The 14,479-nt window shown below is 38.6% G+C and overlaps 1 protein-coding gene across 3 annotated transcripts in view; it reads right to left on the bottom strand.

Moving 5' to 3' along the window:
* Positions 1-14,479, bottom strand: part of PCNX2 (pecanex 2) — a 151,605-nt gene that overhangs the window by 70,422 nt on the left and 66,704 nt on the right. For all 3 annotated transcript variants that reach the window (XM_064708512.1, XM_064708513.1, XM_064708514.1), the window contains exons 18-21: positions 9,532-9,624; positions 8,859-9,009; positions 4,600-4,741; positions 1,006-1,183 (exon numbers count right to left, since the gene is read on the bottom strand). In XM_064708512.1, coding sequence (XP_064564582.1) covers positions 1,006-1,183; positions 4,600-4,741; positions 8,859-9,009; positions 9,532-9,624 — 564 coding nt within the window. The remainder of the gene's footprint in view (positions 1-1,005; positions 1,184-4,599; positions 4,742-8,858; positions 9,010-9,531; positions 9,625-14,479) is intronic.

The raw sequence follows: 14,479 nt of genomic DNA, 5'->3' as shown, positions 1-14,479 counted from the left end.
AAGAAGCCTGAAACTTCCAGGTGGGCATAGACAGCAGTATGAGCTGGTGCTGCTTGTGAAGAAGAGCTAAATATCTCCACAGCACATGCAGCAATCAATATGGAACCATGTCTCTCTTCTCTCACCAACTAAGGGATGCTAGCTGGGACATACACACATAAGTGGGAATATTTTAGAAAAAGAAACCAAGCAAAGAAGCCTGAGAAAAAAAACCCAATAAAACAAAGAACAACAAAACCAAACACCTCACTAGAATTACCCTTGGACGAATACTTTCAAATCTTCAGTACTTTGTCATGTTTTCTCAAGGTATCAGTTAAGCCTAATTCCTTCAGTGAAACAGCTTAGATTCCAAATAAAGACAGGGTCTGACCTGACTGATGCAGAAAGGGTTTGGTAGTTTTTAGGAGAACTCAACTGGAGCACACTTCAAGAGTTAACAATGTAATAGAGAGGAAGGGGCACTAAGGTTAAGGTTAAGGGCAGCATCACAAGGATAAGAGACTGAAAATAGGAAAAGAAAAATGTTAAGGCTGACATTAGGAAAACATTTATTATCATGAGGGTGATTAGATAATGGAATAATTTCCCAAAGGAAGTTGTTGAGTCAACCACTAGAGGCATTCAAAGGAAACCGAGATAAAAACACCAGGCGATTGATCTGGAGGGCAGTCCTGCACTAATGACCCAAGAGGCTCTTTCAAACTCATTGAGGATTCTCCTCTTGAAAACAACAATTCTGAACTTTAGACAGCAGCACGTGAACAAAAAGTAGATGAAAAACATTGCACAAAGCCAGAAAAAACACTTAATCAAAGCCTTTTTTTCAATTTAACAGATTTTTTTCCTCTATAATACCAATAATTTGATTCTATGAATGCATTTGTTAATTTGAGTCTATGTATGCATTCGTTACTTCTAAAAAGTCCTAACGCATATTGATCAGCCAGGTGAAACTGAAAATATTTTTTTTTCCAACAAAATTATAGGAGCTCTAAAACTTGCCTTATGAAACACAATGGACATCATGAAGAAATCCAGCAAGAAATTTTCCGAAATGTCTCTGTAGTCAAATCGGAAGAAGATCACAGTAAAGCTCAAAGTAACAAACTGATTAATAGGATTACAGAATGAGGAGCGGAGGAGTTTCATCCCAGCAACTGTTATCAGGATAATGTCACAGCTGTAAGAAAAGCAGAGAGAAAAACCTAATCAAGTCATAAGGCATTAAATTAAGAAGCTCCTAAATACAAATATCTGTACCAGATGTACTTTAGATTGTTGTACACATCTAAATCTACAAATCTTCTTTACTAAAAGTATACAGAAGTAATATCAGAAATCATCACATTTATTTTACTTATGTGAATTTTGTATTTTTCTCTTATCATTATGACACATTTTTAAGTTGTAAAAAAGAACAAACTCCGTACTAAAACGAGTAGTAATGACTACTAAAATCCAAAAATCTAGACCAGACATTTTTATATCCCTCATAAAGTAAAACTTTAGTCCAGGAAATACCTTGGCACTTTCATTAATACATTACTGTAATTTTTTTTATTACAAGAAATTTCATGTGATTACAGAATTTATAATTTTACTTGTAATTTCATTATGTGCTGCCAAAATTCTGGATAGAATTACACATAGATGTGAAGTGTTTGAAATTCTTACCACAGCTCTTGATCAGAAAGTTGACTATTCTACATAGTAGTTCATCAGATCAAAAGAACTTGTGTTGCACCTATGTCTTCCAAAATGTGGGGATTTCAATGTATAATGAGTGAGAAAGTAGGCCAGGTATTTGCAAAATGCATGGAAGGTTCTCCTTCATCCTGCTGCTAACCAGGAGAATACCTGCTGCCATGACTGACATTTGGCAGGCTAGAAAGCTCTCAACAGGTTTTCACCATTGTAGCAAGATTCCTATTTTCCAGGTTGATTTTATTTTATGTGGCATTTATTCATTTTTGTGTATCTCCCATAATGCAGATGCAACTTTATTTTGAGTGCTGGTCCTTCTAAAGGATCAGCAGGACATTACTGTTGGAATGAAACACCAAGCTGACCTTATTTTCCACCTTGTCAAGGCTGTTCTTTTCAATTTGCCTCACTCTTCTGAATTATGGAAAATCTAATGACTAAGCTAAATAGATTCTGAAGCCAACACAAGCCATCCCAGCGTATCCTATATGAACCAGTTGTGTATTTTGTTTATCAGAAAGAAGAAAATTCTTGCATCACGGAGAAATTTATACATGGAAACTTATAGATTATAGAGCAAAAGGAAGACTTTTTAGTCAATGTGCCTGGTACCATGATGAAACTTCCACCAAAAAATGACACTTTACAAAATAACGCATTCAGAGGTAACAGAAAATAATTTGCTCATTATTCCTTCTTTAAAAATACTGCCACACCAGGTGCTTTTCCTGGGGCCTTAACTCCTGGGAAAAGATGTAAGGGAATGTGAGCAGGGGGGTGATTTCCAGTGCCTCTTTGGCAGGAACAGGGGCAGGCACTGTCAGCATGGGTCCTATTAATAACCAGCACACCAGGGTCTGGAAAGCTCAAGCAAACTCCTGACTATAAAGGAGCTGTTCTGCCTCCTCAAGAAGCAAACTGCTGCAGTCCTTTAAATCACAAAGCAAGGTGAGGCTTTTTAAAAGACAAATTCAATTTCAGGAAAACTTTGACATCAAACCACACAAAATGTACCACCTCAGACACTTTCAGACACAGAGTGGGAGGGTGTCTTCTCTTCCCTACAGCATCATGCAGTCTGATCCTTAAGTGGTCAATAACTAAGGAATGTTCCAGCAACAGAAAACAGGTATTTATGCATTAAAACCCTCATTAACACTGTATCTGGAAGTAGCAAGGAGAATCCAGGATGCCTCATGGGTTTACAGAGTTCAGAAAGAGGTGGGATCTGAAGCTGAATGCTTTATGTGTGGCATTTGGATGGCAGCTGTAGGGAGAATGTATTAAAGAGAAGAGCCAGAGGAAATGGCATACTGGGAGTTTCATGGATAGAGCAGAGTTACAAGGAAAAGGAGAGAGCAGGTTTCACACAGGTGATCACACAGACACAAGGGGGATGGGGAAGGAAAGGACTGCTGTGGTATTCCCCCACAGGCCAAACAATCAGAGGCAGACAAATGTAATTACTTTCTTTAATCTCAAGACTTCTGGGGGTCTGACTCATTTCTTCTGAACACTTAAGGGAGGTGATACTTTAAAGTGCAATCTAGCTTGGAGGAATGACTATGTAAAAATAGCACCTTCCTAACCCTACATATTTGCTCCGTGCATGCATTCAGTCACGTCTGCTAGCTAGTAACAAATGGCATTCTGACTGCTTTTAATTCTCCCAGCCTTGCAGAACTAAACAGAGGGATAACTGTGGATTCAGTGTCACCTTTGACAATACACCTGAACTCCTGAAGCACCTTGGCTATAGCACCTTCCAAGTGCCTGGGGGAAAAAAGGTCAGTGGGAACTAGAGGGGTTATCAATGAGTGACTGGTGAGAGTCTCTCTGCAAAGGAAGTTGTCTGGGAGAAATATGCAGAAAATTTGACTAATGCCCTAGTCCAAATTTCAAACTAAAGGGGCTGCCTAAAAGCAGGGGCTGCCTTTTCCTTATAATTGTGTAGTTCCTAATGCTGTGTTGCTCCTCAAGAGAGAGAAATAATTAAATCAACATGCAATTTTTACATCAAAGTTCTTTTATCTAATATTTGAAATTAAGAATCTGCTTTATTATGGATATTGAGGAACTCTCCCCCACCTCCCAGCAGTTTTTCTTGCTACTGGAACATTCCAAGGCTGTGTCTTTGTTTTATCATCTGCATCACTGTCATTCTGATAAAAAGACTGCAGAAACTCTGCTCACTGGGGATACTGCAGTCACCAAGCCTGCTGAATAACTGCAGTAGGCAAGTCACTGACTAAAATACTTACCATAAAAGGCTGTCTGCAAGGATCATACTGTGAGACCATGGATCAGCACCATCAGTTCTGCTTAATAGCTAAGACATCAGACTTTGTCAAAACCCCCACCTTTTTCAAACCACTCTTAACGCAGGACTACCCACCTTTCTACACTGTTTAATATTTCATTCAGCCTTAAAAGACTTGTGTGGTGAAGCTTCTGATAACTCCTTTGGGAGACCACGGCATAGTGTTAAAAATCCTCAGTTAGGAAATGTTTCCTGATATCCAGCCTAGATTTCTCATTTTCATCTGATTAATTCTAGTTACCCCACTGAGTTTATGCCCATCAAACACCTGCAAGCCTGATATAGTGTGTCTTGCTTTTAATTGACATCTAGACCTTCCATATATATCTATATATAGCTCTTTAATCTTTTAATTTCACTCTCTCTCACTGGAGACACATTTCAGTGTGCTATAAGGTAGTTCTGCATTTTTCTTGCAGCAAAGCCAATGATTATTGTATTTTGAACTAAAATGCGTAAAAGCAAACTGTGACAAGATTACAGGATTATTTAAAAACAAATTCCATTTCTCAGTCTTCAGTCTAAAACCAAATATTCTACTAATCACGTGCCTTGAGTTATAATCTACTTACTGTGTACCAAGCTTCTTGTATTTACTAATTGAGAAAGCATCAATGGTGAGTGCATTCAGTATTATGGCTGGATATAAAATGTATTTCTCAAAGCACTGTAGCCACACATAAAGCCTTTCAAACCACATCAAATGAGCAGCATCTGAAATGGAAATTCAGATAACAGATTGTGTCATCAAATCATCAGCATTTTTTGCACTGGAGTACCATAGAAGACATGAGTTAGCTTACATTAATAAATATAGTCAATCAACTAATTTGTGAAACAATAGAATTCATAATTCTTTGGCAACAGAGAAATAATTTTGTTCTCTGAGTTTAGAAAGTATCTGTTTTGCTGCTTATAATTGCACTCCTGAGATACATTCAGAAACAATAAAAGATAGTACAGGCTAGATGGTAGTTTTTACATCATCCAATTATTTAGTCAGTATATTAAATAGTACTCTCAGTGGATGTAATGACCCCAGAGAGGCCCTCTCCAGCTCTGGCACTGACCTGCTGAATCACCTAGGAAACCTCATTTGAACTCCGTGCCTCTACTTCCCCATCTTACAGTAGAAAAACACTGTTCCTTAAAATGTAAATTATCATTGACCTCACTGATAAATGAAACACCCCTTGAGATCTAAATACTGAAGAAATATCAGGAGGTAGAAATTGTCATAGATGTTTCCCAAAACACTTAAACAGACACTCTAAGAAGTATCTGCCAGGATCACATCTCACATCATTCCTCTCTAAGGAATAGCTTTTTTCTTTCTGCAGTAGACTTTTCTAACAATACTACAGTGCTTAAAATGAGTATTAAACAGGAACTGAATGCTCCATGCAATTCAGCTGCTATGAGAGCTTAGGTGAACTGAGTGCAGAATCCTTGTGCACAGACAAAAACAATGCCTTTCTCCTCAAAGCTCAGCTAGACAAGGTTATTGGAAAAACAGCGAACACAAAAAGGCAGAACTTGTTATTAACTCAGAAATAAAAATGCCAGCTACTGAATCTCCAATAATCATCCCTGTGAAATTAAAACACTTCTATGTAGAGACCCCCCTCTTCCATACACACCTTCTCAATGACAGACATAGAAGTCATGCTAAATCAATGGATTTCTACATTCTACAGGCACAGTTGTATATTGCATAGACGAAGAGAAAGATCTAAGCCAAATCCTTCTAATTTAGGTTGAAGTCATGCTTTGCAAGTACCTTAAGCTAAGACAATGCTCTTGCAAAAATCCCCCTTCAGAAAATATAAACAACTTCTGTTTCTTGCTATAAAATAAAAATATTTCCTCTTCACTACCTAAGGGCCACCTCCTAAAAGTTCATACACACAGCAAAATGTCCATTTTGGAACTGAGTTGATCTTCCCTATTCCCCTCTCCTCCTCCTGAGCTCAAGCACTTCAGCCATGTCCAAAGCTGAGCTCTGTATAAGAACTCAGGCTTCACTAGAGATAAGCATATCACACAAACCAAACAGAAGGTGGGTGCAGGAGCACAGAGAGGTCTGTTCAGACAATGGAGGCAGAAAAAAGAGCTCACACTCAGAAGGAGCCCCAGGGAAAGACATGGATTTGAAAATGGCTTACATAAACCTGTGGGGTATAAAAGCAGTAGTGGGGAGGAAGTAGGAGACAAAATAGCCTAGTATATCAGGGCTTCTTTCTTATTTATTCCTGCATATCACTAATTTCTACACATCTATAGACCATAAGCTCATACATCTTGACCTAATCTTTTCATCCTGCAGCCAGCCAAGACAATGACAAGCAATAACTGAGTTATCTCACAGGGGCAGCACAAGAATTGGTCTGATAATTGCTATTCCATGGAACACCTTAAAGGCTGAGAAGCTCATCCAAAGTCTGTGCAACAAAGCCCACAATAAACTTGTGGAATTTCACTGCCAGTTGTTTGTCTAATTGCAAGCAGTCATTTGTCTTTCAAGAGCACTCCTCTTGTAAAAAAAAAAAAAAAAAAAAAAAGAAAATTAGAATTAAAATCTATGTAGTAAAAACTCCTCACAGACATCTTATTTTGTGTACTTGTCCTTTCATTGTCTGCATCTGACAACTATGGGGTACTACTGTCCTTCTGTCCTTTTTACAAGTTTCTCTTTCTATACAAAGAGGGAACATTTTAAAGTTTAGTTCCTACATTTTATTACAGGTCAAAAGAAAGAAGACAGCCCGTCAGACATATCTATCAAAGGGATTACCTTTTCCACAGTCTGTCTCATCTCAGACATGATAAAAAACCTCTGCAGCAGCCTAAGGGACTAAAATAATTTTATTTTTTTTAACTCTTGTTTTCTAACACACAACACCAGCTACATTGCAATAATACTTAGACCCCAAAGTACAGGAATGTGCCATATATAAATGAGGACTGCAAAAGAAGCAAAAAAAGCCTGTTTCCCACAGTAGGCAGCATGAGAAATGCAGCTGGATCTCAAAACAGAAGGAAACCCATCTGTAGAAATCAATGCAGCAGGTCTGTACCTTCAACCTTTTCAAATGCTGAGTCACTGCATTTAGGAAAACAACGGTTTTTGACAAATGAAGACAGACTTAATCAGAACAAGGCAAAGAAATCCTACAGTGGTCTTTTATGATTAAGTGGTGAAACAAACAGTGCAAGTTGGGTATTTATCAGAATTACTGGTTATCAGGGACAGGAAGTCCCGGACAGTCTTTTCAGCTGGGCATGGCTGTTAATAATATTTATATTTCTATTATACCTTCCTTGGCATATTGCAGAAAAAGTTAAAAGGCAACCTTCAATCAAATCTCTTGGGTACTTTTTCATACCCAACCCTTGCTTGGAAAGTAATTGTTTTGAAACACATTACTTTTTTTTTAAATAAAACAGATTTAAATCCTTAATGTATGGTTTTCCAGAGAGTGATCTGAACTCTTTTGCGGTCTAGTTGAAGACAGACTGAAGTCCCTCAACAGACTGTTCTGCAAATGCTGTCTTCAAACACTCCAGAAACATATACTGAGAATTATTAACGCGTGGGATCCATCAAGAAATGACAAGCAAGCTTTTGGCTGGTAGCAAAGGCAAAAAGAGAGCTGGGGTGGAGGGGGGAAGTTTTACTTCTCAAAGCACACTGCCTGCTTCAGAAATAACTCTATCAGAGCAGGAAATCAGATCTGCACATACTAAAATATTGACTGATAGTCACATGCATCAAGGCACCACTGCTGAAGCCAGCAGACATCAGCAAGAACAGATCTTACAGAAAATTTAAGTTCTTTTCAATTGTAATGTTTCTCTAAAAGTGTCACAATTGAAATTACAACACTTAAACTGCACTGCATTTGCTGATATGTCAGAAAGTGGAAAAAATTCTGCCTCAATTTCATCAATCTTTTAAGTTTTTAAATTATGTAGAATGCCAATGTATTAGGCATGAACTATACCACGTCAAGCAACACACAAGGAACAGTGCTGTAATGTAAAACAAAAGGCAGATCAGACAGTGGCTCATGAAAGATCACACAGAGGCTGTGAAATTATTAAGGAATGGGAACATTCAACATATGAGGAGAAACAGAGAGCTGGGATTGCTTAACTTTGAGAAGAAAAAGCCTTGGGGGGCATCTTGTGAATGCCAGATTGGCAGCATTTTTGGGGTATTAATACCTGATGGGGGAGAGCAGAGTTGATGGAGCCACTCTGTTCTCAGTAGTGGCCAGAGACAGGACAAAAGAAATGGGCACAAACTGAAAATCTATTTTCAGAAAAAAGTAGTACCAAAACAAATAAACCACCAAAACCCACAAAACAAAAAAAAAAAAAAGCAGAAAAAAGGGGAAAAAAAACCCCACTAAAATCCACCCAAATACCACAGTTTGAAGCAACCTTTCTTACTGTAAGGATGACTGAATGCTATATCCAGAATGCTTTAAGAGTCTTGACGCTCGAAAATATTTAAAACTGGACACAGCCCTGAGCAACCTCTTCTAGCTGACCCTGCTCTGAGCAGGGCCATCAGATTAGAAAATCTCCAGACTGGCCTCAGCCCATCTGGGCAGTGGCCTGAGAAGACAATTCCTACAGGTTCACAGATCTACTGGTGGTACAATGGAAAAACTAAAATGATCAGATATGTCTGCTACTCAAAAGTAAAAGGATAATTTATTCTCCCAGCTCTGTTACTTCTGGATTTTTTTTTATTTTTTTGTTCTTCAAACCAAGGCAAGCTGGAAGCCATTGCATCCACTGTTTAGAAAAGACTCTTACAAACCTCTCACTTCCCGCTGCTGGTGCTCTTTGCTTTTGAGTATGGGGTGGGAGATCCACAGCCAGGGGTGATGCTTGCGGAGCTGAGGAAGGATGTAATGTGTCACAAACCCCACTGTCCACGCTAAAGCAAACAGCACAATGCTGAGAAATGGCTGGGCCAAAATAGAAAAAAGGAAACATAGTTATAATTTACATACAACATTGTTTTATACATATATATTTTATATATATATATATATTTATATATTTTAAACATTTTTTAACAGTTTCTGCAATTGTATTTTTTTGCAATTGATTTTTATTCCTATGTTCAAATTCTTGATGCTAGGTGAATATGGACTTCGACATATGTGTTTTGCACACACACAATCAGCCAATTTTTTTCCTCCATGATTGGAGGAAAAAAGGCAAAATGTCAGACTTATTCATTCTGTCCTCTGGGTTCCACATCATAAGAGCTGTTTAAGAAAAAAGATATCAAACAAGTAATACTGAAATTAATACAAATATCCAGAAACTAAGTGCTTTGCAGATAGAACAGTGTTATCATGACCAGTAAATGCATTTTCACTAACTTCTCTTCCCACAGCATCTACTCTTTTCAGTTAAAGCTCCCTGTGGTGTTGCATAAGAGACATAATACCTTAGGGGGAGAAAAAAAGATAGATACACACCCTTAGTGACAGAAACACAGTACTGGCACTGACAGCAAATGACAGAACAGCAGCTGCTGTGCAGACAATGAGATCCGATTTCAAGATTTCTTTCTGTGAAAATAATTATTTTATACACAATTAGTAAGGCAGCACTATTTTAACCAAAGTAATTACTCTGTTCTCAATTACTTACACTCTGCATTGCAATAAGGATAATCGGCATTCCCTAATATAAAAGTATTTTCTCCACTCTGCTTTGGGAAATTATTTCTCCACACTCCAGGTCTGTTGAAGTAATCACATTTAAATTCTTCATGCCTAATTTTGAATTATATTTTTAAATAACGAAGTTATAATATTGCAGAAATGAAAGCAATACATTTTAATACTGAATCTGATTCTGCTTGAGTAATAGAACTCTTTTCCATTATGACCTTCTTATTTTTGGGAATCAAAATTCTGGTTCTATTTCCTATTTTCAAGAACTAATATTTCTTATTCCCTTTCTCTTGCATTACTGAAAAAAGCCATGCTTTTCCATAATGTCTTCTAAGACACAACATTAATACATTTATTATGTTCTAAAGTGACATGTCCCATTCCCTGATTTTCTTTACTGGAAGTCAAATTGCAGCAAGATTTTGTGGATTTTAGACAAGGCTTTTTTCCAGTATCATTGAATGATAACGAAAGGGCAAGTCTGCCTTTATGTAAAGATCTGTAACCATGGTAGGAGTAACTTTGTTTCTAAAGATTGGAAATATCACTGTCTTTACAGCACATTTTTCTTGCGATTAAAATGTCATTCTCAGTAAACAAATAAACAAGATAGCTTGTAATCTGTGAGGTCTTCTGAATTGCACTTCAGAGGTCACCCAAATGCTTTTGTGAGTAAATGAAAATCTTGTCTTAGATTTATGAGAAGGGCATTTAGGTTCAGCACTCAATTCTGCTGCTAAGTTACCAAATGAGAAACTATTTGTAGTTCTTGGTTTAGAAGCTGACTTATGCTTTAATTCAAAGATACCTAGAAACAACACATGAAAAGCAACACTTTTGATGGAACCAGAGGTTCATCTGACTTTCTGGTGGTGCTATCTAGGTAATCTTAATGAATCTCATCAGAGAAAAAAGAAAACTGAAATGATGATGGTAGGGCAAACCTAGGAATAAAGGAGATAAAAAAGAAAGCGAGCAGAACAAGCGAAGAACAGAAGGGTTGCGAATTACCAGGGAAGCTGGTAGCAACCTCTATATTTAGGCTGCCTATCACTCCCTGTTATGAAAGATGCTTCTCAGGAAAAGGTCACCTGCATCAGCACTTCCACTTACTGCAGCAGCCCTTTGAAATGCAGCAGGACTAAAAAGCCTTCAGGCTCTGAAAGTACTTTTGCTTTGTCCCAGGAAACTCCAAGACAGCTTAGCTGAAATCTCAATAACCAGCACGGTCTTTGCCCTTCCTGGGCTGCTCAGGAGTATGTACACATCTCCAGAAGAGTGGTGCTCCCTCCACTCTGAGAGCCATCCTTCTCTGGAGAGCCCTGCACTCTGCATGGGCTACATGTGCTGAGAAGGTGTGGGAGCAGAATCAGGTCTTTGGAACCCCCTCCTGATCACCTTTCCAAAGCACAGCCCTGCTGGCCTTGCTCCTTGGCTGTCACATTCAGCAGGAGAACCACAACATGAGGGAGCTCACAGGAAAAGCCTTCTCTCCCCTGACTAAACCTTGGCTCCCTGCCTGTCCCACAGCTCTTCTCTGTTCAGTTCTCTCACAGCTTCCTCTCACTAGCAAGTAGCAGTACTGAAAAAACACCGTCTAATAAAAATGAATAACTGAGTTATTACCAATCTATGCAATGGAAATGATTTTTTAAGCTTTCCAGATATTTTTAAAGATGCTGCATACAAAATGTATGTAAAACAGCAGTATCTGAGAAAATTAAGCAGTGTCAAATTTATATAGCACTATTTCAGTCCCTTTGTGAATACACAGCATGAAAAGTCTTGATCAAGTATCATTTTCTGCACAGCTGAATTCAACTACTCAGTAATCTAAAACAAGCTTCTAAGAACAACAAACACACTCCAATCACACTCACAAGCTCTTCTGTACAACCCAAAAGGCTTACTATTAAAATGGCTGATTTCTCTCACAATCAGATGGCTGAAAGAGCTGACACTTTAAAAACCATGTGAAATATTAAAAATTTAGCCTTAAAACCAGCAGAAGTTATAAGAATGCATATTTTTGGGGAGAGGTGGCATCCTAACTTTCCATTCCAGGCCAGATCACCAAAGAGAATCTTTTCAAACATTACATTCAGAAGAGAACATATTACACAAATTATATTGCACAGGACTTCTATTTCCCATCTTTCCTTTTGCAACTGTCCTTTTAACAGTGCTCTAATAACTTTTGATAATCCTATACGAAAAAGGCCTATTTTTAAAGGAAATTATTATTATTCAGATATTCAAGCCCAAATTTGACAATTGCTTTCCATTTCTGGCAATACTGAGCGTGTTTAAAGTATCATATATGCCCAGGCTTGTCCTTCTATCCTTGCACTGAACTGTTTCAAAATGTAAAAATACTGCACAGCTGTGTGGCACAATGGTCCACACAGCAGCTCCCTCTTGATGTGGCCAATGCTTTCAAGCTTCTCACAAAATTCAGGCTTTTTTCTGTCTAAAACAAAGATGAGCAGTGCTTGGGACCCCCAGGAAATGGCAGTGATCTCTCTGGCTGAGAGGGAGTCACAGATGCCCTCCAGGAGAAAACCTTGGGCATCTACCTGCTGGGGGTGAATCTGTGGCTCCTGGCCTTCCTGTGGAAGGCAGCTAGCTCCTGGAAACCATGTGCCCACTTTAGACCCAACTAAAGCAAGATTTTGGATATCATTCCTAAGACAAGGAACTTATGAGCTGAGTACTGAATAGCTCTATAGCATAATGCTTGAGCCCTTCACTGCAATTGGTCCAAAAATGTAAAAGTTAAGCTCTCTTCACAGTTCAAATTTCTCCAGTGAGAGACCCTCACTATACTAAAACCCACTATAGTGGGTTTGGGCTGAAAGCCATTCTACACTTTCCATTTTACGCTCAAGGGGGGAAAAAAAAAAAGTAACCCCAAACCAACATTGCACCTTTGATGCCTTGGGGACTTGACAAGCAGAATATATTAGAATGGCACTTTTTTTGTTTTAATTATTATCTCAGAATCATAGAATTGTTTATGTGGAAAAGATCTTTAAAATTATCAAGTCCAACCATTATTTTCAATTTAATTTTTGGAGCTTTGTACAAATCCTTTTATTAGCTATCTAAATTTTTGTACTAAAGACCAGGAAGGAACCTTGAGTTTGAATGTAACACATTTTCACCCTCAGGCCACTGCTTAATCTAGTAATCAGCCATGTGGATGCCTACAGAAATTAATTATAATGGTAGGAAGCTCCATTCTCAAAGTTGAATGGTCAATTATCAATCACAGCTGCTTCATAATTCAGGCTTTCAAAGCTGGCAATTCTTACACAGCTATTCAAGGAAAGGAAAAGGGTAAAAAGTCATGTAATCAAACATTAGAGATGCTGTATTTATTACCCCTAACATCAATGCAAAGCCATCCAGAAAACAACACATTAATTTTCAATATTAACCTTGTTTGCTTTCAGCTGCTTGAGAAGGTGACTTGGTTCTGTATGCCTCTGGCTTTCTGATTAAAATGGGTCTTATTTAAATGGTGTTTTGTAGACCACATGTCACCAAGGCAAGGCTGGCTTAGGCTGCATCCTGCCATCTCTTGCCACTGACAGGGGTTAGGAATACTCTCCTCGCAGGGAAGCACTTCAAGAAAAAATGAGCTGCCATCATGAAACCTCTTCTGAATACTGATATATTGTTTCACCCAGCCACTGAACAGTTTGAAGATCCCTTTACAAAACTTCTGGAAATTATTTTAAATTGGCTTTGAAGAGTCAGCTGAGTCCTACATCCTGAACATGACTGCTATTGCTGAAGCAAGTCAGCAGGGACTATGGCTTGATTGTGCTCCTTGGATTCGATGCACGTGCATTTTCTCCTGCCTCAGTTCTTCCCTACCTGCCCTATTAGCACTACACTGGTGAGACAGCAGTGGGAGTCTCCTTGATGTTTAACTGAGACAGAGGTACCAGGTAACACAGGGGTTAGACAAAGAGCCCACATTCATCAGAAATTGCTCTCTCTCTCTTCAGCTAATTTCTTCCAAATTAGCACTGCTAATCATAAGCAAACACTTTGGCTTACAATTTTTATACAGATTGAAGGAAGCCCAGATAGAGGGAAAAAAATTAAGGCAAAGAACTAGCAAGCTCCAGCAACACTGATAGAAAGCAGCCTCTGCCTCGCAGCAGCATGGAGTATCAAATATACAGAGTAAAAAAGTGCCAATTCTCAAATCCAGGTATTTCCTGGAGAGGAAAGGTGCCAGGAAGCCCACTTAATTAATCCTAAAAGTGTCACAAAATGAAAACGTGCGACAGGAATGAAACATTGTGAAGAGAAGAACTGAAGTCCTGTGTCTGGCAAATCCCAGCGCAGTTATCCCCATATTTCTCCACCTTCCACCCCATTGGCTCAAGGGCCCAAGTGCAGCTGTGCAGTGTTAGTGTAAGACAGCAGATTCCTGTCCATGTCACTGATATAAAAATTGTCAGAGTCTGCAGAATTACTTCATTTTGAAAATACAGCCAGGATCTTAGATGCAGATTTTTTCCACTATTTTTGGGGTTTATTTTCAATATTTTAAAGCCTTGATCAAGGTTTCCCTCTGCAATGTGAAATAAAACCAGTTAAGTGGACAGCTGCAGTAACTGCTTCAGTCCCTGGGCTGGGCTCCATCTGCAGAACAGATTACATCAGACTCTGTATTCCTCCAAGAAAGGCACTATCAGCAAAAGACAGAACTACAGGAGCATGAGAAGCT

This window comes from Zonotrichia leucophrys, chromosome 3 (assembly GCF_028769735.1).
Source record: "Zonotrichia leucophrys gambelii isolate GWCS_2022_RI chromosome 3, RI_Zleu_2.0, whole genome shotgun sequence".
NCBI lineage: Eukaryota > Metazoa > Chordata > Aves > Passeriformes > Passerellidae > Zonotrichia > Zonotrichia leucophrys.
The sequence above is the reverse complement of the archived record's forward strand: the minus strand, read 5'-3'. Positions and strand labels throughout refer to the sequence as shown.